At 34.4% G+C, this 27,302-nt stretch overlaps 3 protein-coding genes across 3 annotated transcripts; all 3 read right to left on the bottom strand.

The window, feature by feature from the left end:
- Positions 1–6,175: 6,175 nt before the first annotated feature.
- LOC123561986 (caspase-like) lies at positions 6,176–9,385 on the bottom strand. Its single transcript, XM_053524601.1, has 4 exons — positions 9,245–9,385; positions 8,805–9,117; positions 8,242–8,320; positions 6,176–7,288 (listed from the first exon to the last, which is right to left on the bottom strand). Exons 1-4 carry the CDS (start codon positions 9,383–9,385, stop codon positions 6,919–6,921), a joined length of 903 nt encoding a protein of 300 aa, XP_053380576.1. The 3' UTR covers positions 6,176–6,918.
- Positions 9,386–11,271: 1,886 nt separating this feature from the next.
- Positions 11,272–17,882, bottom strand: LOC128550873 (caspase-3-like). The gene is made up of 3 exons (XM_053530819.1): positions 15,648–17,882; positions 12,161–12,241; positions 11,272–11,999 (listed from the first exon to the last, which is right to left on the bottom strand). The coding sequence occupies exons 1-3, from the start codon at positions 16,468–16,470 to the stop codon at positions 11,608–11,610; spliced, it is 1,296 nt and encodes a 431-aa protein (XP_053386794.1). The 5' UTR covers positions 16,471–17,882; the 3' UTR covers positions 11,272–11,607.
- A 4,655-nt stretch (positions 17,883–22,537) lies between these two features.
- Positions 22,538–26,851, bottom strand: LOC123563303 (uncharacterized). Its single transcript, XM_045356024.2, has 4 exons — positions 26,453–26,851; positions 24,179–25,617; positions 23,518–23,595; positions 22,538–23,302 (listed from the first exon to the last, which is right to left on the bottom strand). The coding sequence occupies exons 2-4, from the start codon at positions 25,431–25,433 to the stop codon at positions 22,632–22,634; spliced, it is 2,004 nt and encodes a 667-aa protein (XP_045211959.2). The 5' UTR covers positions 25,434–25,617; positions 26,453–26,851; the 3' UTR covers positions 22,538–22,631.
- Between the last annotated feature and the right edge of the window lie 451 nt (positions 26,852–27,302).

Here is a 27,302-nt window from a genome sequence, read left to right as displayed (position 1 = left end):
TTTGCTTAGGGAACTTATAAAAAACTGTCTAAGGAAGAGGAGCTGACACTGTTCGGGCTGAACCAAGACACTGGCCACGGCAGTAGAATTTCTGACCACTGTAGATGGATAGGCTCACATAATGTACTTAGAATTTATTCTGAGATGAAAAATAATCATGACAGTCCGAGCTTATTTTTTTATGTGGAACCTCCTTTGATGTACTAAAAGCTATAAATACGCATTTTGAAATGTATGTTAATCACAAATTAAAGTATAATTTTTCAAGAATTATGAATGGTTTTATAGTTTTTATTAACCATCTTGTTGACTGCAATAACTGTTGAAAGACTTGAAGACTTGTATTTCTAGCGAGTATGATGATAAACATGCAAATTGTAGAACTTAATCATCAGGATTTCTTAACAAAAGTGTAAACAATATATAATTTGTTTCCCAATGCTTTCAAGCATTTGATCTACTTACAAGGCATTTGACCTATTTATTTTCTTATCGTTTGCCTTTTTTCACGTTACAAGAATTGATCAAATAATTCAATAAACATAAGTTAATTGTATGGTGTATGTATGACGGTACAAGAGAAAACAGCAATAATATCGTGCATTTTGCCCAATGCTGAATTTTATTGTTTATATAATCATCTGTGAGAATAATATTTTTTTTCCTATGTATCCAAGGTCCTTTTCCCACTGCAATAAAGGACAGTTACTTCTCACATGCAGGTTATGTTTTTGTTTTACAAAACTTTTTCAAAAAAGAGCACTGTACTCATAGATCTAATAAATAAAAAAAATAAGGAAATTAAAAAAAAACTGATTACACTCGTGTATCTGCCATATTTTTTATTTGTCATGCTGATAGGAATAGAATATATGTATCATGTGTACGGTTGGATCTTATTTCTGCAGATGTGGTCAAGGGGAATTACACCGAGAAAAAAGCAATCAATAAGTGTTTCAGAGTTGTCTAAAATGTGGTATAACACGACACGTGAAGTGCGCTCTATGGTCTACCATTTGAGTCGAAAGTTTGGTAGCTGATTTCAGATTTCGTTATTTTTCATTATGTCGCCTTGATGAACATGCGTGCAGTTTATGTAGATCATTTTGTCTTGTCATCCTAGTACGCCCCAACGCAACAATACGAAAGTAGCAACGCGACTAACCGAAACATAGAAAGCGACAGTAATTTTGTGGCACAAAATGCCTTGTATCTGGGATGTACGTAGTATTCCGTTACGTTTGTTTGTTTTTGGTTTAACGCCGTTTTTCAACAGTATTTCAGATATGTAACGGTGGGCAGTTAACCTTACCAGTGTTCCTGGATTCTGTACCAGTACAAACCTGTTCTCCGCAAGTAACTGCCAACACATGAATCAGAGGTGGAGGACGAATGATTTCAGACACAATGTCTTTTATCAAATTGTCACGGAGAACATACGTCCCGCCCGGGGATCGAACTCACGACCCCGCAATCCGTATATCTGGGCTCTCCTTATTGAGCTAAGCGGGCCGACTATTCCGTTACGGCCAGCGCCTGCTCCCTATGAACGCAAAGACGGTACGATGGTGAACCGCGACAGGACGATGTTGATAACACGACAATAAGATGACGAATCTTTGTCGTACTGTCATGATACACCATCGTACTTTTGTGCTTCGCCATCGTACTGTCGTGCTCCACTATGGTACTGTCACAATCGTACTGTCTCGCATCGTCATAGCACTTTCGCGCTTAACATCTTTTCTCTTTTTACATATGAACCGACTTTAAGTAAAACTTTATTGTATAGTTATGTCTACTCTGACCAATGATTAAATCAGTTGAACGCTTTTCGGCACGGGTATTATTGAAATGAATATCACCCGGCAGCTGTTATTCAAACGATTATCACCCGTTTGTTATTCAAATGAAAATCACCCGACAGAGTGTCACTCAAATGAATATCATCTGGCAGGATGATATTCAAAAATAAAATAGATCTACCTTAATATTGTTTGAAATTGTAGTATTCAAAAATAATCTCCGTTAGTCTAAGGCTATTTTACATTGTTTACTTGAATTATAATAAAATTGAATATCAACCGGCAGAATGTTATTAATAAACAAAATATCATTGTATTAAAAAAATAAATGGAAAATAATGTATTTACATGAATGTAACTGTTTTGTGAGAAAATAGTGTTTAATCAACTCTTGTATTTCAAGCCACGAAACATTAAAATATTCATCGTCAGCTTAAAATGATAGAACAATACAATCTTGTTTAAATGTTGCTTATATCAAAGCTTTCCGGTAAATTGTATACAAAGTCAAAAGTGGTAAGTATGTATGTAATTTTCGCTAACCCAACTGACCCTATCTTAATACTACCAACCCTAAAGTTCAGTTATTGAAAAAATGGATTTTTTCTTTTTTTTTTTTTTTTTGTATATCTACGCTAAACAAGATTATAATAAGTTAATCCAACGTAAGAACCTCCGTCTCACGTCATGCCGTTAAAGTGAATAGCTTTGTGAATAGTGAATGGTGACACTACGAAGGAGAAACCCGACAGTACGATAGCGAAGGATGACAGTACGATGGTGTCACTACGAAGGTGAAGTGCGACATTTCGATGGTGTCACAACGAAGGTGAAGCACGACAGTACGATGGCGAAGCATGACAGTACGTTGGTGACACTACAATAGTGAAGCATGATAGTACGATGGTGACACTACGAAGGTACAATGGTGAAGTATGACAGTACGATGGTGACACTACGAAGGTGACAGTACGATGGCGAAGGATGATGACATTACGAATTTACGATGGTGTCACTACGAAGGTGAAGCGCGACAGTACGATGGCGAAGCATGACAGTACGATGGTGACTCTACAATGGTGAAGCGCGACAGTACGATGGCGAAGCGCGACAGTACGATGGACCCGTAGGGATTGGGGTTCAACATTATTGAAAGTTTGACAGTTGTAAAATGTGTGTGAATAGAGGGAAAGAGACACCATATTATTACTCCTCCCTCATTCAAATTTGGATGACAACATACGTATTATTTGGTAATGTTACGCTGTAAGAGAATAACTTTATCAAACTGACCAAACAAAACTGGGTAAACACGACAATGATTTACACAACAGTGATTTTTTGGCTCCATGGTATATAGAATATTTTAAAACATTAAAAAAAACTTGAAACCTGATTCTCTAAAATCATGATATATTCAGCAAGCAATATCAAACGGTCACTTTAACAATCCGGTTTAAATCAGGACGAATCGTATGTAAAATACACAACGAATTCACTATAGACAATGATTTTCACACTCAATTCACGTCAATTTAAATATTTGAAATTTTGAATGAGATTCAGTAGTTAGTTAATAACAACAACAACAATAATAAATAATTGAGAAACTACATTGATTATAAGGGCAGAAAGCGATCGACATTCTAATATATACAGTAACATTATATTCCACTTGTAGTTTGATTTGTACGCATCAAAATAAGTGGCATGCATGTCAAATTGTCAGTATTCATGCCCGAAGTTCATAATAGTATTTCTTGTAAGAGTTACCTTTTCCCGTCAAAATTCACATCATATTCTTGGCTTTTATTTGATTGAATCGATTGTTTAGCTGAACCCATGAATTTCATGGCGTCAGCAACTTTCTGTCGAGGAAAAAATTCCGAAAACCACTCAGGTTCACTCCGAGCCCTACCGTCCCTGAGAGCTGACCTCTCAGTATTCGCTAGTCGGTCTGCTAGCCCAAACACACTGCTCGAACTTCCGGCTGTGCTAAGCGGTCCTCTATTCCGCCCGCCCGTGTGGTATTTTGTATTTACCCAATTTTGAGTTGGGTCGTTATATTTAAGTGGATGTAGAGCACTTTGTTCGTTTTTCACGTGTTTATGAAGCGCGTACGGGTAAGTTAACGTGGACGATGAGCGTTCTGATGACCCCCTCGAAGGAAGATATATCTTGTCCAGGGTAGATGGCTGTAAACTCCGTTGATATAACAGAGAATTAGTGTCATTACACAAGTGTAAAGGCACAGAACTTTGTCCTTTTGGATTATAGCCATACTTTTTCTTAGTTTGAACAGTTTCAATGTCTTGTTTCTTAAATACTACTGGCCGTCCCTCGTTATAATCCCCGCTAGGCTGTTGTGGTGTGTCTTTATAGTCATATTTCATGAAATGCCCGGTGTAATATTTCGGCGCGTTGTGCGCTGGCATCATTGTATATTCATTTCTTGGATAAACGTCCCGCAGGATTGGCTGGTAAGGTTTTACTGGTGCTCTCGCAGTTACCCTCCATCCACCTTGAGGAAGACCCATGCTGCTCCCTGCGCCGCGCATCTTCGCCATATTTATAACGTTGTCCATATCGGACAATGCGGACGTCAGATGGGACGTCAGATGTGACGTCTCTGTATCAAAGTGGGCTTTTAGACGCATAGGATCCGTCCCATATGAAGAAAAATCTCTCCTTGAAGGCGCCTGCTGTTTATGTGACAATCTCTCCTTTCTTAGCTCAGCAGTGTGTCTTTCAATAGATTTCATTACGTTTATATTTCACATATTTGTCGTAATACTCGTTTTTCTGTTAATTTCAAATATTTATTCTTTCACATTGTTTAAAAATTATGTTTAATCTAAAACATATTTTTTACTTCCTTATCATTTATATGTGTGTGACGTAAGAACAACATCTTAAAGCTTTAAATTCGTGACATAAGAAAGAATGATTTTCACCTTTTACAGTTAATACAATATAATAAAAAAACATTACAAATTCAGTGTTTTAAAAGTCTTTTCTTTTTTATTGGTTTGTCTTTCCGGAACAGTGAATTAATAGAATTACAGACAAAAGCAAATGTAAATTGACATTTAATATTGATTAAAGACGCAAATTTGAAATACTACTAACAAATGTCAGAGATAGTTGTTACTGAAAGTATTTGAGTCGCACCATGAGAAAACCAACATAGTGCATTTGCAACCAGCATGGATCCAGACCAGCCTGCGCATCCGCGCAGTCTGGTCAGCATCCATGCTGTTCGCTAACGTTTTCTCTAATTGTAACAGGCTTTGAAAGCGAACAGCATGGATCCTGACCATGCAGACTGCGCGGATGCACAGGCTGATCTGGATCTTTGCTGGTCGAAAAATTCTACACCCTGAGCAGGACTCGAACCCACATCGGTGAGGTATAAGTGATTTGAAGCCTTAACCACTGGGTCACGGAGGACCTTCACGTACCATATTACCTCCGACAGACTATAATGAGTGGGCGGGGCATAGGCGGTTTTCAAGCAGTTCTTGTTTCTATTTAAGCTCGCCTTAACTACAAAGCTATTGTAATCAGTCTTTATCCGTTGACTGACAAAGGTTCATAAGTATATTTTATCTAAAGCAACTGATACAAATTCTTTTGACTCTATAAAAATTAGGAAAACAAAATGGATAATTATAGGTTGCTATGGAAACTAAACAGAAGTACATTAACAAACTTTTTTGTATTAAAAAGATTTTGTCAGTCGGACAACATGCAAAACACTTAAGTAGTCTAATTAACCTTTACTCTGCTATATTTCTAAAAATGGACTAGTCCATCATTCTGTTTGGGCAGTACCACTTCTTATTCAAAGGGGTGTTCACTGAAAATTTACTGATTCCATAGCAAACAGTGCAGACCATGATCAGCCTGTCCGTGTAGGCTAATCTTGGTCTGTACTAGTCGCAAAGGGAAAAATCACTTGCAGCTAGCAGGCTGAAGGTTAAAGAAATAAGGCTTTCACAAACTTCTGTTTCCTTGTCATATTGAATCGTTTCTTTGTCGTTAAATCCTTCTAATGACATGTCTGTTTTTCCAAGACCGCATGAAAAAAAACGTTCGTTATATTCACAATGTGGTACATTACAAACTAATGAAATTACATAAATAAACATTTTTTTTTTGTGTATATTACTTTCATATGTTAATGGCTGCATGCCTGTTCGTACTGTTGTTAGATCCTACAAGACAATCAAATGTTTGTTCATATTCTTATTTATTTAGAGTAGCTATTAAACAAAAATTAATTATATCCTTGATGTGTCCATACCCATATAAATGACATTATCTTATGTTGCGATTACATGTGTTACATGGAAAAGAAAATGTTATTGTTTTTTGTTTTTTTTTTTTTTATTTGTTTGTTAGTTTGTGTTTGGTTTAACGCCGTTTTTCAACAGTATGTCAGTTATTTAACAACGGGCAGTTAACTTAACAAGTGTTAATAGATTCTGTGTCAGTACAAACTTGTTGCCGACTTCCCCATATGAATCAAAGGTAGAGGACGAATGGATACAATGTCTTTTATCAAATCGTCGCGGGGAAAATACGCCCCGTCCGGGGATCAAACTCATGGCTCCACGATCTGTAGATCAGCGCTCTCCCTATTGAGCTAAGCGGGCGGGCTAAGAAAAGAAAATGTACATAAATGTTATGAATATGATTTGATCAAATTCCAGTTACATTAATAAAATCAAAATAAATTTAAATATAGCTTCTCCAAAATAATATTTGTTTCAAGTATATTTTTGAACCACACGCAGCTTAAGATGATCTTCTTTGGCAAGATATAGAAAATTCGTGGCAAGGGCTTATGTCCCTTGCTAATATATTTCCATCCACACAACTGGGACAAGTCACCTAATTAATATCTATTTTTTCATGGGGTTCCTTGTTATTGATTTTGAACTTGATTATTGATATATTTGAATTCTTTATAACAAGAGCACATTTGCCTCTATGTTTTCTTCAATATTTGCTTCAATAATGGTTGTTCCGAAAATAGTCCAGATTGTTATAATCTTAAAGTAAGGAGTTCTAAAGTTTGCGTATTTTCTCTATGACGATCTGATAAAAGTTAAATCTTCTTTGAAAACAAAATTTTCCTTGTCAGCATGTGTTCAATCACAGGAACTGCTTTCTTTTCATTCCATTCTGGCTTTGACGTGTTTGTTGTTCGGCGTGACATTCTTGCAGAAACCCCAGTCAGAACGGCAAGAAAGCTTATTGGAGATTTTGATCCCTTGTATTCATCCAAAAGTACCTCGTGTAGATAGTGTATCATCCAGGAACCCTCGTCCGTATTTCTCCATGCAAACATGCCAGGTGGTATTGCATACATCACCAGCATATCCACGTAACATTTCAAAGATGACGCTGTTGTAATCCAAGTATCCTGTTCAGCTTTTGTGTCAGACATGTCAGATGGTACGGGAGTAAAATTATCTGCAGAGGGTAAAGCATATTGTGATATTATACAATTATTGCTATTTGGTGAGGTCGATATGTGGATTTATCGACCTGATAAAACGATATCAACCGAGGGCGCATATGTGGATTTATCGACCTGATAAAAGCGATATCGACCGAGGGCGCAGCCTGAGGTTGATATAGTTTTTATCAGGTCGACAAATCCACATATCGAGCAAACATAAAAGGCAACAATTGTTTTATTATTAAATTCAGCCTACTCATAAGTATAAATATTAAATACAAATATCTGCAGCCTTTGTTCATTTTTCGTGGTAAATTGTGTACGACGTCGCATTGTTTTGACGTCAAACCGTGATGACGTCACAGCTGGAGGTCAATACCTGTTTTGGCTCCGCCTTCGAGTCAATATGACTTTTTATCATTGATCGTGTGACTACATCTAGACAAATGGAAAGGACTATAAATATAGATTTAATAATAAATTCTTTATCACGTTTGGCGTCGTGGGAGTGAAATAAAGGCATTATATAAATTTGATAATACATTTTGTACACTAGTGTAATAAAGCTTTGCCGTTGACGTCGTTTATTTATAGGAGACATTTGTCGAGTTAACTTAGTTCATACTATGGAAAGGAAGAAGAAATTTTGATGTTTCAACTGGGAAAGCTTACATGTGATAAAAAGAATATTACACGTGTGTCTTTCCACATTGAATTTATATAACTCGTTGAAAATAAAAAGATAAAATGCTCGGCAGAGCCTGGCGTTTTATTATTTTATTCAACTCGTTTAATAAATTCAGTATGAAAAGACACGCGTGTAATATCTTCTATTTATATCAGATGTGATTTATTGATTTAGACATTTCAATACTGGTTGAATGATGACCAAAGTGATCGTTTTTAAATTTGAAAGGTGATTTTGTTTTAGATGAGTGAAATAATGAATGTATTTTTAGTTTATCTTTCTTGTCTTTCACTGTGATACTTGATCCGCCATTGTCCATGGAAACACTGATGTCGAATCCGGGGTCTACATTTTTCCCTTAAAACAAAACAAATTTTATCGTCTGTGAAGAATATGCGAATGAATCGTTTTAAATAGAAAAGCGGTGTCACCATAAACAGCTTAGTAAACAAACTATCAAGATGCCATGAAAACGAAGATTCATTTTTCTAATCCAGTCACGCTATATAGCAGCCATTCTACGAAAAAACCTCCACGGGCTGCAGTATACACCAGAACCATTTTTCAAATTTCTTTTGAGTACAAACATAATTATGTACTCCTAATAGCATTGGCAGTGCTAAGTAAAACATGTTTTGGTAATTCAACTGCTGTACTACTAAATATGAATAAATAAGACAGTCTGTAACCAAATACGTTACAATGTGTAACAATATCACACCAAAGTTATGTGTTTAACAGTTAAGTATAACCTTGATAAATAGATTCAAACATATACATGTAATGTTATAGTATCATCCGTACAAAATATATGATTATATAAAATTACAAACACTCGTACCTCTGCAGGCCTGGATAATGAATATTTTCGGCTTCCCTTTCAAACCCGGACAATTTTTGTCATTAAACGTTTCAATTATTGTGCTGGTGAAAATAAGCTCGTCATCTGCACATACTAGGGCGTGTTCAACAAGACCACCTTTCGTAGCGTTCTTCTGCTCCAGTCCGTGTGTACTAATCGCGAACAGAAAACAATCACATGTAGAATAATCGGTATTTTTCGCTTTCTCAAGCAAACTCAACGTCTCTGACTTATTTAGATCCCTAGTGTTTTCAGCATCTAAAAAACTGAAAACCAAATGTTTCAGCAATGGCTTTCATATTTTCTAAATCCTTCCTGGCGCCATTCCTTTGTGGCTCCTTTGAAAATTTCTCATTGACAATTAGAAGCATATATCCTCTCTTCGCCTGCATGGGATTGTAGAAATTTTGTACACCTACATTTGAAGTTTCTATCTCCTTTTGGTCAGGAGGTGTTCCACTCGCACCAAAACCAGTATCTACTTCATCAGTATGTTTTTCAGTCATGGCTCTCTTCCGTTCACTTTCACATTTTACCTCATCTTTCCTTTTGAAAGGCATGTTTGTTAACCAACGGGAGGTATTTAGTGTTTCGTAGTAAACTTATTTCTATGAATTTGATGTAATGATAAACTTCCTGGTTTGAATTATCAGCAACTGACTACTTCTAAACCTATGCACAAAAATGTGCAATAGCTAAAAGGACTGATCTTACTGTGATAGAAGATAAAACATACTTTGCAACATTCTGAATCGAGAGGCGGATAGAAAAGAAATATGAACAAGGAAAAACGTACCTGAAATAAATACTTTGTACAATGTATATTGATGTCAGATAACATGACAGCCCTAGGTTTATCTTTGCTATCTCAAAGCTAATCTATATCTTCACTGTTACATATCTTTAAACAACCGAAGCTATGACGTGATCAAAATAACACTCGCGAACTTAAAAAAAAAGAATAGTTAAAATATGTAAACATTGAAAATGAAAGTAGCCAAAAATCACTTGTATTTTTGGAAGCCAAACTAGTTTGTCTAAATAATTTATGAGTGATATTTAATTTATATCAAATAAAAATATAATCATAGCTGATTTGCACAATGTTCACTAAACTTACATGCACATGTGATCTACGTTACCCATGTGGCACTGCCAAACGTCATCACTTCCAAAATGTCTTGATACCGTAAAACGTCATAAAATGCCGTCAAACGTCAAACCACCGCCTATAAATGACGTCATGAACTTCCGACCGCCATACTAAATATCTAAAGAATGAATTTAAGCTCAAGCGCTTCATAACTGAAATGACCTTTAATCTGTGACTTTTATTGTACGTTAGGAAGTTTATTAATTTGGTGTGTTTGTACCTCCTGTTTGTTATCACTCTTGATACCCAATTGCCCAAAAAGTTAACACAAATCTGAAAATAAAATGACTTCCAATGTATAATGGAAAAAGAATGAGACTGAAAAGTTAAATGATTTGAGCCACGCCATGAGAAAACCAACATAATACGTTTCCGACCAGCATCCGCGCAGTCTGGTCCATGCTGTTTGCTTACGGTTTCTCTAATTGCAATAGACTTTGAAAGCAAACATCATGGATCCTGACCAGACTGCGCGGATGCACAGGCTGGTCTGGATCCATGCTGGTCGCAAAAGCCACTATGTTGGTTTTCCATGGCGTGGCTCATTTGTGTCATGCGTAATCAAATTCATGGGACATAAAAAGGTGAAAATTATTTTTTTAATATTAATGGTTACATTCTTTTCAGTACCTGCTGCACTATGCTGACTAGGTAAATCTCTGTGATTTATATGGGAGTGGAATACTGTCTGAATGTGAAAAATGTACAATTTTAAAATTGTACATCTTTGAGATAATTAGTGTTGTACAACTAAAACCTACCGTCTGTTGAGGCCTTAAGATTAAATTCTCCTTCACAAAAGTAGTTCTCATTTACATCTTACAACGGTCTTACAACTGCCACTTCCAGACAGGCATGAGAAGGCATTATCGGATTGATTTTATTTTTTTTTTAAATTTTGCTAGATTTTTAATAATGTAGATCATGAAATATAGTACATCCCTTCTCCTGTTGATGAATTTGACCCCCCCCCCCCCCCAAAAAAAAAAGAAGAAATATTTGCTTACTGGTAATTCACAGTTAAAGACATATTTGAAAAATATAGACATCTTAAAATTGCTTACTGAGATATGTTTTTCTCTAATACTATACAACAGCTCGTTCAAACCAGTTTAAACTTTTCTTGGACTAAGGAATTTTCAACTCAATTCATGTACATATGATCATAGACCACAAATTCAAAAAATGCACAAGTAACTTACTGGGAATACGGTAAATATATACTGGCAATTAGATAAAGCGTAGTCTGTTTAAACTGGTCAGTTATGTAAACAAACCAAAAAAGATTTTAAAACAATTTCCAGCGTTATATATTTTGACAATATTTGCTACACTTGATGTATATTGAGAAACGTTTCATTGGACACTTTTCTCCAACCATGCCAGTGATATAAACAGGGAGTCATATAATTTACCTCATTTACCAAATAACTCTTTTTTTATATAGGACTATTCATAGTTTCAACGCAAAACAAAAGTAGCTTTTAAAATAAACTACAATGTAAAAGACCTCATCAGGTTTCCATCCAAAATGTCCCAAACTAGGCCGCGGTAATTAGAAGATATCTATCATTTGACTAGCATGTTCTTACACAGTCATTTCACCTTGAATTCGTATGTTTGTTATATTTAGAGCTTTAGTGAAAACAGAATGTCCCGTGTAAGCATGTGTTCAATAACTGGAATTGCCTTCTTTTCATGTATTTCTGGAATTGATGGTGTATCTGTAGAGCGAAGTGCCATTCTTGCCGAAACTTTAGTCAAAATGTTCAAAAAGCTTTTTGGAGCTTTCAAATCATAAGCCATAAGTATTTCGTAGAGGTAATGTATCATCCATGATCCGTCAGCCGTGTTTCTCCAGGCCAGCATCCCGGGGGGTATTGCGTACATTACCAGCATATCAGCGTCACATTTCAGACATGGCGTATCTATGTCACGTGGTGTGTTCATAACCCAAGAATCCTGTCCGCCTTTTGTGTCAGACACGTCTGATTGTAAGTGCATTGGATTATCATGTTTAGCTGCAAGAAGGAAGTTCAAGTATTTCGATCGTTATCGGTATTGGAAATATGATTAAATAATTTTTAAATATATATTCAATACTATCGGATAAAGTGAAATGATTTTCAATATTTAAAGAGAACATGTTTTGCGACTTGTAAAGCGGAAGTTTAGAGCATACCTTTTCTGTCTCTTACAGTACTGTCCGGTTTGCCCTTGTGATTCGAAATAGTCATATCACTCCCATGGTCCACACTTGTTCCTGATGTTAAATGAAAGAAAGAAATACAATGCACTCAGCCGCGTTAACTCAGTGACACGCCCTCACTCCCTCCCCTACACACACGCGTAACATTTTCAAAATAAAATATATACCACTGCTATTTTCTAAAAGCAGAAATTTGAAATTTCACTGTACTGAAAATTGCTTATATCTACAAAAGTGAAACAAAATAAAAGTAGTTATCACCTTTTTGTAATAATCACGATACTGTTTTCAGATAGTGTAGGCATGTATTTTTTTGTCTAATTCATTGATACACCAAAGGTGTTTTATTTTATTGTCAATTATAGATTTTACAATTTGTCTACCTCCATGATTTTACTTGAAATGTTGGTGTTAAATTGATTTAGTGCGTTAAATATTTGCTCAATTGAACCACTGGCACCAGATCAGAAAGAAAATGCCTCCGTACGTGTTATACCCTACCCTTAGGTATTCTATAAGAACTATGGTCATGAACGGGAAAGTGCACTAACCCGTTTCAGTCGTACATTTCTCAACTTAAACGCGCAGTTCGGTGAATGGGTACCTAGTATAACAAGCGATAATTTATCTTCCATCGTCCACCAGTCACATTGTCTCAATATTCCATATTGCTGAGATTATCAACATATTTTATGCTTTCGTCAACGTTACTGAAAAACACTTGCTTGACCTTCCCTAATGAACATCCGGTCTAGAGGTCACGACAGTGTGCACATGTTTGGCGAAACGTAAACAAACAAAAACAGAATTTTAAAAAAAATCACAATTTTACACTAAAACTCGAAATGATGAATGAAATTCATTTTGTATATGATCTTTACTTTGAAATCGTACATCGGTCTGTATCTGTTCTGTTTATTTTATTCATTTTGCACATTTAAGCTGCATTTTCACATTTTAGCGGACACGGGTAGTAAAATGACGATTGACATACATTTTTACAACAGCCAATCAGAATGGTTTTGTAATCTAGAACGGAACTTCACCAGGGAAGTTCAAGCAAGTTTTTTGTGTAACGTTGAAATAACTATAAACTACGCGTTGTTTTTCTAAGATAAGATGTATTGAAAAAATGTGACCGGTACACAATGGAAGGTAAATTACCACGTTTGATATCCATAGTACACATTTACCGCACTAGGTTTTAGGTATGAAATGTACGATTGAAACGGGTTACTATATTTTCCCGTCCATGACCATGGTTCTTATAGAATACCTAGGGGTAGGGTATAACACGTACGGAGGCATTTTCTTTCTGATCTGGTGCCAGTGAATTGAACCTGATATATATAGCGATAAGTTGAAACGTCCTGAAAATTGAGTTGATCAGAGGAAAGTATAATAATAATAATAATAATAATAATAATAATAATAACTTTATTTTCTGAAGGTGACATACTAAGTGTACAAATACAGATATTTTACAACTTATTTCCAGTATGGCCTTCAACAGATATACATTCACACATACACACAATCATAAAGTCAATTTATAATTTAACATTTATACAAAAATACACATATCAGAATTACTTAAATTTTCTCGGCAAACACGTCTCAAATTAAAGAAGTCTTAAATAAACGTAATGTAACAATAACTATGTTTTAAAAGAATTATCATGCGTCACCATGGTACCGTAAATTAATTTCAGTACAAAAGTAGAAAAACATTTTCTTTAGATATTTACTTCAAATGTATAAAACCTTCATCAAATGCAATTAATTCTACAAACTATAAATTAATTGTGTATTTCGAGATACACTCACGGCATGCTGTTACAGTCTATCGTTAAGGTATGACCCACCTAATGGGGAATATTTCAAATGTTCAAAACAATTTTACAGCAATATACTGTGTCCAGTGAGAGACTTGTATTTAAACAACTTTAACCAGGCTTTTTAAAATAAACTTTGTATAATTCATGATTGTCCTCAAGCTCAAGTAGAGACAAATTTCAAAGTGATGGCCACTGTCCAAAACGTTTGCTGAGAATTCATCATACCATTAATTTTGATAGAAGAAACATTAAACTATTGGTAAACAGTTATAAAACACAAAACAAAACTGTCAGTATCATTTCTTTCTACGGTGCCTCAAGTTAAAGGATTTAATGAGACAGAATTCTAACTCCAATATTGAAAAATTAAGATCAAGTCCTTTAGGACTGTTTTAAATTTCATTCAAAAGTAACCTTTTGGCAGTGGTAAAATCTACATACATTTCTTCCACAATATGTAATCTAAAGAGTAAACTTTTACCGCATGTAACTCAGTACTTTTAAAGATGTCTAACTCTGCCCCCTTCTATATCAGAGGTAAATTCATTTTGAACAGCAAGAAATCACTTATCAACTGAAACATTTTCACTTTTGTACAATTAATCAATAATAATCTTGAAAAAAGTAAAACGTACTGGATAAACAGGATTTAAAGAGGAAAAATAGGTCCCAGTGGGGCTTGAACCTATGCCCTCTGAAAAATTTAAGTCAAAGTAGGTTTATTGTAGGAATTGAATACTCTTCAAAAGGAGGTACACTATTACATGGGTCATACCTTAAAAATACACATTTATACTGTGATTTGTGCACATGTATTAAGTGTGTTATTTCAAACCTAATGGATTGTGCTGTTTATACAAGAAAACGTTTTACTTTTATGTTTACATAAACTATATGTAGCACTTGTTCATATTTTCAAATATGAAATTTGAGTAAAGTATACCTTTAATTAACTGATCTGAACGCCACAACGGCTCATGAACTGTGAAGTATGTATTACGCAAACATAATCAAGAATGTACCGACAGTATCAAATATCATTTTTCAGTTGCAAAAATAAATAAGAAGGGTTGTGAATCAATCATTATTATATGTGAAATGAAATAGAATCAATCAACGTTGACAATATTAAAGAATATGGGCCTGTAATTTAAAACTTAGTTTACCTATTAATTCAAGAGCGTAACGTTGGATATTCGTTATGAAATTGTCATCAAAAATAAGCATTGCTGACCGGCCTCAATGCAGACTAACTTTAGAAGTATATTTACAAACTGAAAACAACTTAGAAATAATTCATTTAAAGTTAAATGTTACTTAAACCCTGCTTACAAAATGATATGTGACGAAACTTATTTCGAAATATAACAGGGCTGTATGAACAAAAAGCAAAACACATAAGCAAACATTCTTGTGGCTAGAATCGTCAGATAGAATATCTGCGAAAAAGAATGGGGGATTATAATTTGTTAAGCGTTTTTATATTTTTCCCAACAGATATTTACAGTATTACAGATTCATACACTTCGTTTCTAGTCTTCAATAAAGGCTATCACAACTTGTATATATGGTATGATTTAGAATTCTTGCTAACAAATTAAATTCGACTGTGTATAACTTACCTCTGCATGCTTGAATGATAAATATTTTCGGTTTCCCCTTCAAACTTGGACAATTGGTTTCGCTGAACATTTCAATAATAGTGCTAGTGAAAATCAGCTGGTCATCTGCACATACAAGGGCGTGGTCAACAAGACCACCTTTTCTTGGATTCTGCTGTTCCAGACCGTGGGTGCTTATCATGAACATAAAACAGTCAGAAGTAGAATGGTCTGTATCTTGTGCTTTCAGAAGCCAGTTCATTGTTTCAGCCTTTGTAAGGTTTGTTTCAGCTCCTTTATTTAAGGTCTGGAAGCCAATCTTTTTGGCAACTTTTTTCATTTTCAGTAAATCTAAATCTGCACCTTTCCTTGAAGCCTGATTATAGAATTTTTCATTTATTACAAGAAGTAAATATCCTCTTTTTGGATATGTAAACTTGTAGCAATCACTTTCTGTTGAATCAATATTTTGTTTCTGCCTGGGAGAATGTTTGATATGAGTGCCTGTTATATTTGAACTGACATTTTCCGCTTCTGCCTCGGCAATATCAGAGGCCAAGTTACTGTAAATCCAAGACTCTTGGTTTGTTGAGAACGGTTCTATTTCTTCTTTGCCCTTAACCTTTTTCTTACCAACAACACAAGCTAAAGTACCAAGTTTCTTCAATAAACCATCACCTTCATCAGTTTGCTCTTCTATATCATCGTTTACAGTCAAAGACAATCCTTTCATCTCATTTACCGGAATATTTAAATCTGCTTCCTTATCAGTTATTTCTAGACCAGATGTTTCCACTACATCTTCATGATTTTCACGACCGCCTGAATTCAGTGACATCGACATGTTCTTTAAGCGAATTTATATCTGTATCAACTTTATTTCTTTTTTATAATGAACAATCCTTTGTTGTTGTTTTTGTAATGATTAATTTCCTGAACTGTTTGTAGCTGTCCAATTCCGTAATGAGATATATTTCATTTATTTCTGTAGTTGACGCTTATTCCATTTAAAACTATTACACCATATACGCACACGCAGAAATGCGATATCCAAATTGGCTGATAATATCTTGATAGAAGATTAGTATACAACTATACAATCATATCTTACAATGTTATCGAAATATTATGTCATCTCGGTCATTGAGATAATAGACGAAATATGAATAAGGAAAAACGCAAAAATATTGACTAATCCAATTTACTTGTCATTAGTCTGGCTATACAACTTTATTCCCTGGTATTTTTAAAGCATTGGAATATTTGTATGTTTTAACGATATCCAATGTTCATATCTCACATACAAATATATTAAGAACTTGCATTTTAGCCGTCCATACAATAATAGTAGTTTTAAAATGTCTTAAAAATTAAAAGTTATAAGCGGTAATTTTCTTTTTAGATGAATACTAGTATGTTGCGGGCCTGCTGCCCCCACACCCCAACTTTTTCCCCACAGCTCAACTTGCTGTGTATGCGCATTGTAATCTTCCGGGGACTACTAAAGTGCATTTTACCCGTAGATTTACTTAAAATGAAGAAATCTTTAATGAATCTGTAAATTAATTGTGTTATGTAAAGCTACATTCTTAATTAAATGACATACAGTAACAGGCGATTGTTAAGAAGCTTCCAGTTTTTATTGGTACTTCACATCAAGCTATACATACAAGCATTAAATGTGTGCTGTTTCAAGCCAATTCATATTACTGTTAATACACATAAAGTTGTTAATTTTATGTTTACATTATGTATATGTGATTAACGTGCATATTTTCAAATATGAACTTTGAGTCTAGTCTACCTTTATCTGTCATGCAATCCATAGGAGTTCCGATACTTGATCATTCATACCTCCTTTGTGTGATTTTGTCAGTACATACGCATGTATTAGGTTAGGAAACTACATTCAGTATTTGTTCCTTATTGAAATGTCTGCAAGATCATATTTATTTCGGTTTGATATACCTAGCTAACAGACAAGATGTAACTGCTAATTTATTCTCATCTTTACAGTCGTCCTATACAAAGGAAATCCGACTCAATATTATGCACAAAAGTCAACTTTCTAAAACCACTAAAGAAAAATCCAGTTGTTACACTTTCACATTACCAAAGCTCACTAGTTTTAACGTTTGTGGCCCATTTTCGTAAGTACTAGTATCGAATTTTGAAAAGGCTAGTGTCAACAAACCTCAGTGATCTTTAAGGAAAGATAGAGATTTTGGCAAGTACACAAGAAATGTGTCCTTACTGCAGTTTGGCATGTATTGGAAAGATGATCTGTATTTCCATAAAAAGACTGAGTCGATAAGTTTTCAGACGAGGCGCTTACATAATTATACTTTAGGATTGAATTGCCCTTTTCTGGTGCTCTTGCATGTGCGAACAGGGCCGAATTTTCTTTTTTATGCTAAGTGCAAAATATTGAATCGAAACTACCACTATAAGTTTGGAAATGATCTAACTAAGAAAATGTGTGCTCTGAATTATATGTTTCGTTTAGAAAAAAGAAAGTTTTTGCCGTTTTTCGAATGCTACTGATTGACGCAATATTGAAGTATTAGAGTAAATATAGGGGCCAGCGATAGTAAACGTCTCGACTAAATCTATCAAAAAAGTCTTATTGCACAGCAAAGTCGCCACAAATTATGAATGCTAACAAGTAAAGACTCTTTAATCCTGTCTTCATTATTTGGTTATTAATTACTTTTATTGTTAAATAATTTATGTTGATTTTCAAGTAAATGCTCTGACCATTATAATCTTTCGGTATAATAAAATAAATATTGCATTCCTGTTTAGGTTGATATGAAAAATGTCCACCCCTCGAAATATGAATATAGACCATATATCTCGCGGTGAACATTTTTCATATCACCCTCTCAGGAATGCAATATTTATATAATGTTTCAGTATTAGGTGAGCTTATTTCATATTTTCAACCGTTTAAATATTTCAATTTACACGTGACGCTCAAGGGATGAAGATTCTAAAATCATGAAGACATTCATTGGAAGCTCTGCTTTCAATACATAAAACAAGACGCAATAAACATGACAAAATTATATTCGTCATTTTAATTCTAAAGTTTTATTATTCAATTTGAATGTATGAATGTCACTATAATGTCATTGTCTTTACGGTTTAAATAACAAACACGCGCCTGCTGGTGGTGACAACCGTTCAGATCTAATAGTATCTTTTTAGCTCATCTGATTTTTTGAAAAAAAATGATGAGTTATTGTCATCACTTGAGCGGTTGTCGGCGTCGGCGTTGCCTGGTTAAGTTTTATGTTTAGGTCAGCTTTTCTCCTAAACTATCAAAGCTATTGCTTTGAAACTTGGATTACTTGTTCACCATCATAAGCTGACCCTGTATAGCAAGAAACATAACTCCATCTTGCTTTTTGCAAGATTTATGGCCCCTTTTGTACTTAGAAAATATCAGATTTCTTGGTTAAGTTTTATATTTAGGTCAACTTTTCTCCTAAACTATCAAAGCTATTGCTTTGAAACTTGGAATACTTGTTCACCATCATAAGCAGACCCTGTACATCAAGAAACATAACTCCATCTTGCTTTTTGCAAGATTTATTGCCCCTTTTGGACTTAGAAAATCAATTTTCTTGGTTAACATTTATGTTTAGGTCAGCTTTTATCCTAAACTATCAAAGCTATTGCTTTAAAACTTGCAACACTTGTTCACCATCATAAGTTGACCCTGTACAGCAAGAAACATAATTCCGTCCTGCTTTTTGCAAGATTTATGGCCCCTTTTGGACTTAGAAAATCATTTTCTTGGTTGAGTATTATGTTTAAGTCAACTTTTCTCATAAACTATCAAAGCTATTGCTTTAAAACTTGCAACAGTTTTTCACCATTATAAGTGGACACTGTACATCAAGAAACATAACTCTATCCTGCTTTTTGCAAGAATGATGGCCCTTTTTAGACTTAGAAAATCATGGGTAGGACAATATTTCTATTACACAAAAAAAATCAGATGAGCGTCAGCACCCGCAAGGCGGTGCTCTTGTTTAAATTGGCAAGCAATTTAATATATTAGTTGCATTACGTCATAAAAAGCATTTCATTATGAACGTGGGATTAGTAGTATGTATTTATAACTTTACTCTTCTAGTCTGTATATTAAATATAAAAGCTGTATACAGCATAAGTAAAGGTGTGGGCGAACGACGAAGAGGAAAAAGATAAGTAACGAAGTAAAAATTTGATAAAAATGTAATAGAAAATAGAATTGTAACATATTTAATTACATTTGAACTAATCCATCCCGTGACTGTTATAAATGTGATACTATGTTTGGCCTTAAACGAAATATTATTGTTCCTTCTCTTGAGAAGAACACTTATAGGCATACAGACACTAAATAGAAAAATGGCGCGAAAAAAATGGTAGTCGCATAATGGCGGATACAAATAGTCCTCAGCTTTTTTGCTCTGTAGAGCTATTTTCCTTATTTTCTTTGCAATTCTTTTGCTAAAATCACATGACAGATCTATGCTTGACATGTAGGTAGCATTTTCATAATGAAATAACAAATGACAAAATTTTTCATGGAAACTTAGATCATACACCACCAGTATAATTTGGGGTCTCATTTTTTAGCTGATTTTGCAGTTTGTGTGTTTGACTGAAATTATTTTTCTTGCATCAAACATGACCCCCACTTTTCTTTTGATTTTTAGTTAGCACTGACAATATTCTTCAAGAAAATGTAAGTTACAGACATGTAAAATGGGTCCTGATGTGTGCTGCGGTCATTGGAAATAGGTCAATTTTATATAGAATAAAGAACAACAACTATTTAGTGTGTTATAACCTTATGGTGAACATGTCACACTTGACTGAGCAGGCAATAGTTACAACGGTATCATCAAAGGCATCCGAATTCCAGTAGGGCGCCGCCATCTTGGACTCATGCATATTCATTACAAATAGCCTTTTTGACAATGTGTGTTTACGCATCTTTAAGTCAAGTGAAATACAACTACGTAATAACAGACATACAAAAAACAATACATGTAGTATAATTTGAATCATATAACTTCTAAATCTAACATGTCAAAATGTAGAATAGAGATTAATTAAATGAATATGCATCATCTAAAAATAGACTCCCGGCCAAAATTATCGTCTGATGTTATTCTTCTTGTTTGCAATTCTTTGATTTCAAAGGATATTTTACAGTTTTTATTTCATATCAACTGAATATTATTTTGACGTTAAGTATTACCATCAAAATATACTGTACTTATAAAGTAATTCGAGAGTTTTTCGCTTGTCTGTCAATGCTATTTGCGCGCTACGCACCGTCATTTCAATTACTTTCATTGTTTTTATCCAGAATTGTTTAATGCATTTTTTTTTCACTTTTATTGAGCTATAAAATGTTTCGAACTTAATTTAATGCCTTTCGATCTGTTGTTTTGTAAGATTCAAGCTGTGAACTTTTTGTACGCATTTTTTTTCTAACCCACTAAGTTTCCTACTTATATATAGGCCGTTGTTCTTCTAACTTAATTTTAAGGGCCCAGACGGCCATATATCCCGAAATTTTGATAGAATGATGATCTTCGTTATCTATTGCCCGTGGATAATATTTAGGTAGAATGGCTTATCAAAAGGTGAGTGAATATTATTATAAGTTAAATAAATGTTTGTGTGAAATAACTTTCTGCTAAATACTTTTGAAAAAAAAGATAACAATGCACGTAAACTACCAAAACACTTTTTTTCATAATTGTTTTATTAAACATCTGTAACAGGACCCGTTAAATGAATATTTAATATACGCTAGAAGGAACCTTTTGGTAAGCTAAATCTTGTACCATGTAAACATTGTAACATTTGTAATGCAATATTATTTATTGTGCTGCCTTTATCCTATTCTTGGCAAATGGAGACGTACATTCAATAAACATTGTATTCAAATTAGCAAATGACAACGCAATTTTGCTCTACCTTACTTCATTTTATTGACAACCGTCTGGATGAACATTCATAAAAAGACATTTATGAAAGAAGTGAGTCACGAATGCTGAAGAAATAATATCACGAGGAAAAAATGTATATGTAAAATAAAGTGTCTTTTTCTAATGATTGTCATGGAAACAAATAATGCAACATATTAGTCAGTCTAAAATATGATAGCAACTTCAGTAAAATAAGATAATTGAATAAAGGCATACAAATGCAAAATGTAAAATGAGTGTACTAAAACAAACTAAAACAATTGCAACCGAAGCCTCCACGGCGTATCTATAGGACATAATTGATATATCAGAACCGATATGGTACTGTTTATGAAACCTGATCAATCCTTTTTTCTAGTCGACCCTATTTTTTCTAGCCGACCCTTTTTTTCTAGCCGAACTTTTTTTCGATCGTATTACGACATTGAACTGATAGAACATATTTTCGGAAAATCTGAAATACGACATTTCACTAACTGTTTTGTTAAAATACGCAACAAAGTTCGTACTGTTAACTTTACATTACGACCTGCCTAGTACTAAGTATGACATGATACACTGAATTCTGTATCCCATATAAGGTAGCTTGAATTTTTACAAAACAAATATACAATTACTCAGAATGAAGCTTCACGTGTTGCAGGCGCCTTTCCATTCACTTAAGTTTTCTTCTTCTAACATGAATTGCAAATGTAAGGCTCCGAAACAGAACCAAGTCAAAAATAAAATACCCTTCTAAACACTTTAAAATGAACACACTAGGCTGGGCGATTAATGCAAGTGTTCCATTCCATAATAGTACTTGAGACAACAACGGATAAAGCCAATATCAGCGTATGTTGTTGAGACTTAGACAGTGAGTTATTAAAAGAAATGTACACGTTTATTGTACATTAGTTTGAAACAAATAAAAACATTGCAGTGAATTTATTTTTAGATCAAATCAAAAACACTAAGAAGAGATCATATAAGCGGTGGTCATTTAAAGTCGTTTTCATGATGTGGTTTACAATGCAAATGTTTTGGATTTCTTAACCCATTCCGAGACTGGTACCTTTTGCTGAAAGAAAATATCCTTGTCAAGCTTATGTTCAATTACAGAAACTGCTTTCTTTGCGTGCATACTCGGAGCCGACGGGGTATTCGTCGTACGCCGACTCATCAGCGAGGACACCTTTGTCATAAGATTCAGGAAGTTCTTTGGTCGCCTCATATCGTACGCCATCAACACTTGGTGAAGATAATCTATCATCCATGAACCTTCGCTAGTGTTCCTCCATGCGAACATACCTGGAGGAATAGCGAACATTACAAGCATGTCATTATCACATTTGAGCGAAGGTGTTTCAACAATAGCATACGGAGTAGGGGCGTAAATTTTATTAACAAGGCGACTCGGTGCATGTAATGTTTGGTGTCTGTATTGTGGACTTCTATGTTGCTCTCGAGGGACTTTTGGGACCATGAAAGACGGTGTGTGGCTGCTTGATGGCTGTGCATGGTACGATCTTGCAGAAGCGGTTTGACCTGTAGCATGATGCTGACCTGCAGCAGGTATTTGGAATGAACTTGTGAAAGTAGTCTGACCAGCTGCAGTCTGATCAGAGGCCCACGAATCCTGCCCCCAGTTCGTGTCTGATACATCAAATGACTCTCTCATCCGCCGAGTTGTCTCATCTGTAAAGAAGACATAAAACGAAATCACGGTGTGTCTGTATAGTACGTAATTATTTAATTCTAGAATGCAGAATAAACAACACTTATATGTATAAAAGCTTTTATCATATACGATATTAAGGTTTATTTAGTTTATGTAAATATCATAGATAGTATATTTTGCCTTCATATGGTAGCATTTGTTATAAAGCATTGTACTCATTATGTAATATTACCATTAGATGCGCTACATGTTTTATCCTCACTCCTCGGATAGGCAACAAAAACATCACCACCATGGTCCAACTTCTCACCTATATAGTATAAAATAATACGACATGTAAATCATGTACGAATCACTCAAATTTATGAAACTGAGCAATGAAATACTTTACATTTATTACCATATGTTATTTGATAGTAATCTTATGAGATTCTTTACATCATTATGTCTCCCACATGTAGCTTTTTTCTTTTGATATTGTAATGAAAATGAAACAGTTTTATATGATAATAAATGCCTTCTAAAGTGTCAATAGGAAGTATTAGATTCCCTCGACATGCATCTGTAGTCATATTTGAAAGTTAGGCTTGACTTCTTCGCATGATTTCAAACCATACATATGATTGTAAATAAAGTTGATGTTTGCCATTTAATGAACCTTGATACTATGAACATCTGAATAAAGAACTATGTCATTTAACAGCTTAAATATCAAAACTTGCTATGAAAATGAAATCCATATGGTGAGTTACATAAAAATGACATTTTAAACTAAACAGCAAGTAAAAATGACATATAACATCAACATATATAAATTGTGAATCAAACATCACTGGTAATGTATTTTTTACACGAGTGTGTGTAATAAAGATTTATATGGAAAATATTGTTACCTCTACATGCTTGTATGTAGAATATTTTCGGTTTTCCCTTCAATGTAGGGCAGTTGGTATCGTTGAACATGTCCATAATGGTACTTGTAAAGATGAGCTGGTCGTCAGCACAAACAAGGGCGTGGTCAACCTTACCACCCTTCAGGGAGTTTCTTTGCTCCAAACCATGAGTACTGATCATAAACATGAAACAGTCACAATCAGAATGGTCCGTATTCCTGGCTCTGCTTAGCAAGTGCATAGTTTCTGATTTTGTAAGATTCCGTTCCTGGTTATAATTCAAAGATAGAAAACCAAACTTTCTGGCAATTTCTCTCATTTTTAATAAATCCCAGTGGGCCCCATCCCTAGGAGACTGGCGGGCAAATTGGTCGTTGACTATCGTGAACATATACCCTCTTTGAAAATGGTTGAAATTATATGTGTCACTGCTTATTGCATTAGTAGTACGAGGATTATTTTGACCGCTTGGCGGAAATACCTGTACATTTGTCTGATTTGGATAAGACCCTTTCCTAGCACCGGGAGTTCGGGTTTCTGACCGTTTTATATACATACGCTGTTTTTCGTCCTGTGTTTCTTGTTCACTACTTTTATGGATATGTTCAGATTGTGAATCATTGTGAACACGTTTTATGTCCTTACTTGCTACCTCATCCTCTGTACTTGATTTATCAGTCTGTTTCGCAGAGGATATCACTACAGTATCATTACCCTGGTGCGCTAACCTTTCACCAACACGCGCGTCATAGTTCATATTCATATTTTTCAATTTCTTTTCACTGAACCCCGCATCACTTGCTTTTTGTCGCCCTTCATTTTTCTGCTTTCCACTATTAGCAAGCTTCGTGTACGGTTCAAAATCCTCGTCTATAAGTCTTTCTTTTCCCACTCCGCACGCTTTCCCAAGAAATTTCATTAAACCATCATCTTCATCTACGAGAGTCAATGGTGCGTCTTTTACGTCTCTCATGACTTTAACACCTTTTGATTCTTCACTTTCATGTAATGGTTCGTATTTCATATTTTCTTCAACATTAATTAATCCAGATTCAGAACTTCCCGTGTTTTCACTCTCTATCGTCATTTTTGTTGTAAACTGATCGACCTCTATTCCGTCGAGTTTCTTTTTATAATCAATAACGGTGTGCGTATTTGTAATCGGAAAATTTGAATTTGTACCATCCTCTTGGTTTGGGACCGGTCGCGTGACTTCCGATAATTCTGTTTGAACTTTTACTGTACCAATTTCCATTTTTATTTTACATCCTCCTTTATGTTTATAAGTATTATCTTCTATGGTTACGGATCGGTATTTCCCAAAGATGAGATATCCGTCATTTTAGATGAACAATATATACCTCGATGTTGTGGTCTATATGGTATCTTCTTTCTATTTTCTATATGTTCATTCGTGAATGATTATATATGGTTTAAACCTGAAACACACAGGGAAAAACAGTGTTATGTCGTAGCTTGTTAAACCTTTTTACTAAACAATTCAAATATTTATTCTGCTTTTTGTTAAATATGTTCGCTTAAGTAAGTTGACCCTAGGTCTACACGTACTTATTGACAATTGTCGTAAGATTTAGCGATACCTGTCGGCATTGTTAACTTGAAAAAGATTGGGAGGCACTTTTATCATGCAATGATTATTTTGTGCAGAGTGAGGTTATTGCTAATTTTATCTTCAATTAGTGAGAGTTATGTTATCTTTCATTCAAGGACTGTTTAAGGCCATTTGAAAAGATTACTAAATATGGTAAAATATAAAAAATGAAAGTAGAAGTTTAAGAAAATTGGGATTTCTATACTAGTAATAGCTATATAAACAATCAAGTGCTTAAGTACTTAGCTAGATAATTAAACGAAAATTCCAAAACAATTGATGATGATAATTAACTTATTCGTGATATTTCTTTTATTTTCGGTAAACAATCGAAATTTCACGGAAATATCTAAAATAATAATGCAATCAGGACCATAAAGAGTTTAGAACTTTTCAAAAATCTAATAATAATACATTTAAGACATCTAAAATATATGTAGTTAATGATATTTTTCGTATGCAGTTCTTATATACCGGCATACGCTTGCAATTGATCTATAAACACTAAACATGGTCTAATATATACATGCTCGACCTAGCAAATGTTATGACCCGCATTATCATCAGTAATATGTCCTACTTAATATTTCAATAGCTAATGTATAACATTTCAAACATTTCAAACACACAATTTGTAACATGATATTCAAATATTCACTAACCTGTTTCTACGTTTTCTATTATGTCCATATAAAATACACCGCTTTTATGAAAAATTTAAATTCGTTCAACTGGCTTAAGCATAACAATGACTGACAAATCAATGTATACATGTAACTTCAGTATAAGAATGCCATAAACACGTTAACCTTCATTAATAATAACAATTAATCTGTCCATCTGCATTACACAGCACTTCAAATTATTTATCTAGATTGTGTTCCGGTTTATAGTGCACATGCTTATCATACGCACAATTTTTGACACATATATGCTTGATCATAATTCTGTAGTTATGATATTATAGCAAGAAAATTACAATAGCCCGATATAAACTTCGACATACAGCGTTTATAAAACCACCCTGTTTTGTTTGGGTACAGGTTGGGTGTCCTTTATGACTCAATGCACGTATGTATGGATTTTTCTATAGATCTAACAGTATGTGGGCAAAGTGTAAATATAATGAATTTGTCATACGAATATAAGCTCTCTCTTGAAACGATTTCTTGCATAGAAAATGTCTATTTATAGATAGATATTGACAGAGGTTAATTCCCTATTCTTAGATGTAGAAACATGTAATATAACTATGATTATCGGCAAACTTTGAAGTTCTACCATAAGTCAATGAGTTCACAACTGGTATTTTTAATAAATTATTAGAGCAGAAAAAATAACACTTTATTTACATATAATGACATGTCGCTATATATGGACGAAAATCGCATAAAGTCAAAGGTGCCCCTTCTCAAAACTGATATAAAGAACTGGAGATGACAGGCGGATGTTCCAGCAACAGCTGTGAGACAAAATATATACCATTTGTTTGGTCCAAACAATCTACCGTTC

The sequence above is a fragment of the Mercenaria mercenaria genome, chromosome 2, assembly GCF_021730395.1.
Source record: "Mercenaria mercenaria strain notata chromosome 2, MADL_Memer_1, whole genome shotgun sequence".
NCBI classification, from domain to species: Eukaryota; Metazoa; Mollusca; class Bivalvia; order Venerida; family Veneridae; genus Mercenaria; species Mercenaria mercenaria.
Note: the sequence above shows the minus strand (reverse complement) of the source record. Positions and strands in the feature narration are given on the sequence as shown.

Bases quoted from the DNA above. Each gene is read 5' to 3' on its own strand.
- LOC123561986 (XM_053524601.1), bottom strand. From the start codon at position 9,385: ATGCCTTTCAAAAGGAAAGATGAGGTAAAATGTGAAAGTGAACGGAAG. The intron at 9,118-9,244 runs GTAGGTGTACAA...AAAATATGAAAG, and splicing joins AGGAGATAGAAACTTCAAAT to CCATTGCTGAAACATTTGGT. The intron at 8,321-8,804 runs GTACGAGTGTTT...TTTTGTTTTAAG, and splicing joins CATTATCCAGGCCTGCAGAG to GGAAAAATGTAGACCCCGGA.
- LOC128550873 (XM_053530819.1), bottom strand. From the start codon at position 16,470: ATGTCGATGTCACTGAATTCAGGCGGTCGTGAAAATCATGAAGATGTA. The intron at 12,242-15,647 runs GTAAGTTATACA...ATTTAACATCAG, and splicing joins TATCATTCAAGCATGCAGAG to GAACAAGTGTGGACCATGGG. The intron at 12,000-12,160 runs GTATGCTCTAAA...TCCTTCTTGCAG, and splicing joins TACTGTAAGAGACAGAAAAG to CTAAACATGATAATCCAATG.
- LOC123563303 (XM_045356024.2), bottom strand. From the start codon at position 25,433: ATGGAAATTGGTACAGTAAAAGTTCAAACAGAATTATCGGAAGTCACG. The intron at 23,596-24,178 runs GTAACAATATTT...TATACTATATAG, and splicing joins CTACATACAAGCATGTAGAG to GTGAGAAGTTGGACCATGGT. The intron at 23,303-23,517 runs GTAATATTACAT...TCTTCTTTACAG, and splicing joins AACATGTAGCGCATCTAATG to ATGAGACAACTCGGCGGATG.